Consider the following 6,453-nt stretch of genomic DNA (forward strand, 5'->3'; position numbering starts at 1 on the left):
AATTCAAAAATACAACATAAAAATATATATTTAAAACATAAAAATATTTTTATTAAAAAATCTATATAAAAGATGTTTAGTGTTTATATATTTCTTTCTCATTTCTCTTTGACAATTATTTTGTTAATTATCGTGAGCAAAAGGTGAAAGAATTTTTAATTATTTTACGATTGATGTATAAATGCTTTATTATTTGTATTAGTTTCAGAAACAATTAATTTGAAAAGTATGTGTTCATTAATTCGAAATACATATATCACTTTTTTTATTATAAATTTGTCAAATTACATATCTTAGAGAATGTCATATCTTATTGATATAGGAATTGAATATTTTTTTTAATTACCGTAACTATTATTTTTAAAGACAAGGCTCGAATATTTACGAGTATACTATTTACAGATTTATTTTCGGCTTATCTATTATGTACAATCGGGAAGTATATTATGTCATGAGTTGTCTCATTTAGTTTATTACTATACAAAATTGTATTTTCATATATTATACATTTGACAATTTACTGTAATGCATCATGTACAGAATCCTATTATACGTTATATGTATAAAATCTATCAACAAGCATATAGATACTAAAAGCAAAAAATTTGACAAAATATTACTGACACATACATATAATAATCAACATATTATAAGGGCTTAATTATTTTCAGGATGGATTTGGCATATTCCCAGGCTTCACTATAACACACAAATTTCATTTTAAAAAGAATTTATATGTCTTACTCAATTTATAAAATAATAAAACGTTTCGTTGATTGCGACGAATATTATTTATACTTACTTATGTGCAGGGTTTGCCTGATCCAATTGTTCGCTAAGTTGTTGAATAAGTGTGGCGAACATTTTAAGGTGTTCAATAGTTTCTCCTTGCAGCCATGCTCTTGGTAGCGTACTCATAATCTAACAAACATTAAAACATTTTATTTGTTGTAACTGAATAAAATTAAAACATTAAAAATATATGTAATATTTTATGATGTAGTATTTATTATTGCGCTTGTCTTAGCATCAAGACACTATCGTATTTCCTGATTATATTTTAATGTTAAATATGATATACCATGTTTGCCTTGAATAAAGCATCAGTTGGACAAGAAACGCGTAACCCAGCGAGCAAATAACGATTTAAAAGCGAACCAAGTGCCAAATTTTTTAACTGTATATCCCCAAGAATACCTTGCCAACTTAATAAATTGCGCAATAATTTAACAGCCATCGCAAATTGTCTTTGGAAGAATTGATGTTTTGTATCCCAAACTCTGAAATGTTAACTTATGTTAGAAGCAACGAAAGAATAATGTAACTATATGCGAGATATCAATTTAATTATATACTGAGTATACTGACTGTTTTGGGAAAATAGGTATGAAAACATCATTTTCAATAGCAGCTTTAATTTTATCTAAAATAGCGTTGAATAAAGTTTCCAACTGTTTACTGGTATCATTCAAATTAGGATATTCCTTTATCAATCGATTTATAGTTCCAACAAGACGTAACGTCTGAGACGTTGACATTGGGTCCCATATCTTTTCAATAATAGCTAAAAATTATTAACATAAAATAGAATTATTTCATTCCTACTTGTAGTTTTATAAATAGCATTATAAAAGATAATCCTTATATCACTCTTACATGTCAATTTTGGTATCACAATTTTTTCAATTGTGGATGGTATTAATCTAACATCTGGATCTCGTTTCAATGATTCTTCTGTCTCTTTACTATCTAAAGCATACAGAAGCAATGTATTATACCACTTTGTCCTTTCTAGATCAGCGCTTTCCTGTAAAAATAATTAGATATTAATTACAAGTATGATTAAGGCCTTTTATTGATGGAAAAAGTGAACAAAATACCATAATCGGATTCCAAGTAAGTAGTTGTAATCTGATAATAGGCGAAATAATTTTAGGTAAACACAACGATACATAAGCTTCTGTGTAGGCATCCATGTCTGTTTCTCTCCATGACTCGAATTTTGAAAGGATACCACGTACTGTACAATATTCTTCCATAACATCAGAAAATATATCTTTACAATTATTATCGATTTCATCTGTAATAAAATAAAAATATTATAATCATAAAATTGTATGTTAAAAACGTAAATATGAAATTATATGAAAAAATCGAAATATAAAGTTGATTATTACCTTTCGCTTGCTTAAATATAAGATTTTGTTGCTCAGTAACTTCATCGTCACTAGACATGCCATCAATGTGCTTTGGAATATTTGATGCTAATTCTCTTGCTCTTCTACGACGTGCTCTTCTACCTTCTCTCTCTGTAGCTCGTCGTACGTGTACTTCTACTTCTGGTCCTCTTCTCATGGCTTGACCTCCTGCAAAACAAAAAAAATTATAGAATTTGTGTTACAAAATATTTCAATAAAATCTCTGGAATATATTATATATATAAGGTTATCAAACGTCCTCAATATACTAAATTTTATCAGTTATATTCTCTACTACCACTAATTGAAAATACTGACTTGCTGTAGTAGTTATTTCTTCTGCCTGATCTCTCGTATCTTGTCGTCTTCGTTCCATCAATTCGACTGAACGTTCACCATATAGATCTAACCAGCGTTGTTCCAAGTCGATGACCAGGGGAAGCTAACAAAAGAATTATACATTTAATGTGATTCAATGAATGTTCTATTATAATAAAACTGATGATGTCTAAACTGAATGGCTTTATGATAACAATGCTTAAAAAACATTAATTTGATAATCGATTTAGTTTCATAAATTACATAGAAAATTCTTCAACGTGATAAATGTTCACACATTAAAAATAAATAGATTAGACATCAATTTACTTACCACAGTCAAATTAATTTATTAATCACTTGTATATGATATTTATCTTTATAAAATGTATCAAAATAGCATAATACAGAGAAGATAATGACCCCCGGCAATGGAAATACGTATATGTGCGACATATATGCATTCTTTCTATTTTACGAATAATCGAACCAGTAAGTTATTACTTTAAAAGATTTTATCTCCCTTTTATTTTATTTATCAAAAGCTCTGGATAAATTAAAAGAGAAATATTGTTCCAGCTTTTTAAGTAATATATCTTGAATATTTTGCAATTTAAAGCTTCTGGACTTTCGTTATTATTGACATCATATCAAATATAATTTTAAATCATATAATTTCTTTTCTTTCACTGTATGTATTTCACATTCATAAAATGAAACATTATAATAAAAGTATGATAATTTGATCAGTATGTTAAATGATTCAATTATTTACAATATATATAATTTATAATCAGAAACTTAAACCTCAGATATCAAAATTTAAAACAAGATTTATTAAAGTCGTTGGTACTTTACTGGGACTGAAGAATTTTTGTCAGCCATATACTGTACGATAAAACCCAGTGCACATAAATCAAACGTGACAGCGTATCAACCCACCTTCTCATCAAGACACTCTACCAAGTCAGTGACATACCCACGCAACTCTTGGTAATATCTGAAGCGCTGTGCATAATGCGGCGTACGAACTTCACTTTCGTCCAATTCTTTTATGGTTTGTTGTAATTCTCCTTCTAAACGCTCCTGATCTTGCTGATGCCGTCTATGCACCTCTTTCAAATTGTCCAACCTTTAAATTATAACATTTAATTAATTAGCATTAATTAGCTTTCATTAATTTTTCTATTGTATAAAAAGCCCGAAACATGTTTGGAGAAATATGGAACCTTGTGCGCATCCTGTTTACAACTTCTTGTGGAGTAACAGGTACGATTTTTGTTGGATCTGGTGGTTGAATAGATGGTGGCGGTGGAGGTGCAGGCATTAATACCATTTCTAAAGGTACACCAGATCCAATTATCTGATTAACATTCATGCCCATTGTATATTGTTGTTGCAACATAGAATCTTGCTGTGCTGCTGCAATCTGCATGTAAAAATATTCCAGATATTTAACATTACTTTATACATATTTTTTTATCCTAAATCTCATGGTATATTAATAAATTTTACCTGAGCACCGGTTACACCTTTTCGTATTTGTTGAGCTTCCCACTCTTCTTCTTCGTTTTCATGTTCACTTTCATTATCTGAAACTAAATTAAAAAATGTGTTCAAAATTGTATTATCTTTTATTATTAAATATCTTAGAATTTTTTATTAGATATACGCTACACTTAAAGTTAATTATTATATGTAAAAACTCACATTTTAATGGAACTTGAGAAGCAAGAAATGCTTCTCTCCTCTTTTCTTTATCACGTGCTTCAGTGTTGACAGTCATATCTAGTCGATCTTGAGAATCATCATCGTCACTTCGATCATGATCTTCCTCTCGTATTAATCTTGATTTGCCCTTGTCATCGCTACAAAAATAAATTTATTGTAATATCATTACAATAATTATATTAATATTATATTAATTAATTATTATAAAAATTTACGAGTCATCAATTATATAATCTTAAGAATGAATTGTGCTACCTCTGCTCTTCAATAGGAATGTAATCGGTTCCCAATTCTCTTGCTTTCTGTCTGCGTTTTCTCGCTGCATGAATCATAGCTGCATCAGGTATACATCCACCTGGTTAATATCAAAAGAATGTTGTAAAACATAATTAAAAAATATATAATTTTTAAATGTTAATAAATTTTATAATATATATTTTGCAATGCTGCTTAGATATAATAACAAAATTTAATACTTTATTTTTCATTTGTTTTGTCAAAGAATTCAATTATTAAATGTATACACAGCAATTTTATTAATTATATGAATTCTAGTAATGATTTAACAACATCATAATTTATATGTATCATCTGAATTACGTACTCTCAAGAAGTATTTTTACAGTTTCAGCTTTATCTGTATTTTTCCTAAATTTGTGACTGCAAGGTTCATCTTCCTCCTCACCCGATGTATAGTCATCTTTTCCTGCTGCCAATGCAGCTCGTCCGTTTAAAATCAGGGGTCCTGTGTTTTTTATTTTAACCTAGCAATAAAGATTATATTTTGTTTAGTAAAGATACACAATTTCAAAAAAATTCAAAATTTTTACGAATAGGATATTCATAAATTTTGGAATATAATATTTCGAAATTAAAATATCCGAGTATATTTCTATTAATTCAATAAAATAACAAAGATACAAATATATTCATTAAGAATCATTAAGTTGTAATAGAAAGCTTACAAATTGATTTGAGCATGTATACACTAAAGAGAAATAATAAACTATTAAGATTTTAAATAAGTTAGAACACAATCTTTACATATTTATAATTTAAGCATTATTCATTCTTTGGCACAAATAACTGATAAAATAAAAATCATTAGACAAAGTAATATTTCACTAAATATATAAATATATATTTATGTGATCAAATTTAACAATTAAAAAAACATTTTTATGTAAACTACTTGATATATATAAAGTATACACAAGTAAATTATTATTATATAAGAAATGACATTTAAATAATCTCCTTGAGCTGTACTCCCACAGTTGTTCCAAATCTTGAAACATTAGTCAATGTATCAGGGAGAGACATAAAAAATCCTCTATGTTAAATGATAAATTACTTAAATTGAAGAAATGCTAATAATAATAAAACATCATAGAGATAGCTTACTACTAGATCATCTGTCTTTATTTCTAAATCTTTTTCCTGCTTAATGGATTTATTCGCTTGCTCAGTGTCCACTTGCATTTTCTCTTCACCTTTCTTTTTTCTCCTTTCGTGATCTAGCTGTTTCATCAGCTTTTTGCTCCTCGAAGATTTCTTGACTATAAAAACTTCTCCGTCGTCCCCTGTAATTTATTTCAAAGTTTAATTTAAATCTAAATATGCAATATATTTTTCAATACTTGGTAATAGATTTGGAAGAAACAGCATCTGTTAGTGTAAATATTTGTCTAAAATAAAACTGTATTGATATTAAAGAGATCCTGCTTGATTGTCCCTGTAAAGGCTTGTTCTACGAGCAAGTAGCATCACATTATCGTTCAAATTGTGAATGCTTTCTAGCAACGAATAGATGAACATAGTGTGAACACAATAAATCATTACATCTTTAAGTCTATTTTTTTTTTTCCATATCCTAGAACTGAATTATCTTTTGTCTTTTATGAAAAGAAAAAGAAGATGAACCAAGAAGTTGCAAGAAGTTCAGTTCTAAGATTAAAAGAATAACAGGTCTTTTGTTATTTGCCAATGTTAAACAAAGGTGAAATGACTATTCATTGTAGGTTTGTTCACATTACATACTCCTATTGATTCTAACGAATATATTGGAATAAGTAGAAGAACAGGAACATACTGGAGCAAGTTGAGATCTGTGACGCAAACAAACCTTGTGTTACATTAAGTCTATTTTCTATAGTTGAACTATATACTTTTGAAACTTAAAATAAAATAGGTATATATATATATA

At 28.1% G+C, this 6,453-nt stretch overlaps 1 protein-coding gene across 1 annotated transcript in view; it reads right to left on the reverse strand.

The window, feature by feature from the left end:
- Positions 1 to 612: 612 nt before the first annotated feature.
- The window catches only part of LOC108691403 (PAX3- and PAX7-binding protein 1), a 6,519-nt gene continuing 678 nt past the window's right edge, over positions 613 to 6,453 (reverse strand). The window contains exons 2-16 of the mRNA XM_018199143.1: positions 5,652 to 5,830; positions 4,852 to 5,011; positions 4,503 to 4,602; positions 4,227 to 4,384; positions 4,032 to 4,114; positions 3,746 to 3,945; positions 3,459 to 3,648; positions 2,517 to 2,640; positions 2,178 to 2,366; positions 1,881 to 2,080; positions 1,657 to 1,807; positions 1,369 to 1,564; positions 1,082 to 1,280; positions 803 to 921; positions 613 to 699 (exon numbers count right to left, since the gene is read on the reverse strand). Coding sequence (XP_018054632.1) covers positions 648 to 699; positions 803 to 921; positions 1,082 to 1,280; positions 1,369 to 1,564; positions 1,657 to 1,807; positions 1,881 to 2,080; positions 2,178 to 2,366; positions 2,517 to 2,640; positions 3,459 to 3,648; positions 3,746 to 3,945; positions 4,032 to 4,114; positions 4,227 to 4,384; positions 4,503 to 4,602; positions 4,852 to 5,011; positions 5,652 to 5,830 — 2,300 coding nt within the window. The 3' untranslated portion in view covers positions 613 to 647. The remainder of the gene's footprint in view (positions 700 to 802; positions 922 to 1,081; positions 1,281 to 1,368; positions 1,565 to 1,656; positions 1,808 to 1,880; positions 2,081 to 2,177; positions 2,367 to 2,516; positions 2,641 to 3,458; positions 3,649 to 3,745; positions 3,946 to 4,031; positions 4,115 to 4,226; positions 4,385 to 4,502; positions 4,603 to 4,851; positions 5,012 to 5,651; positions 5,831 to 6,453) is intronic.

Source organism: Atta colombica, unplaced genomic scaffold (assembly GCF_001594045.1).
Source record: "Atta colombica isolate Treedump-2 unplaced genomic scaffold, Acol1.0 scaffold46, whole genome shotgun sequence".
NCBI classification, from domain to species: domain Eukaryota; kingdom Metazoa; phylum Arthropoda; class Insecta; order Hymenoptera; family Formicidae; genus Atta; species Atta colombica.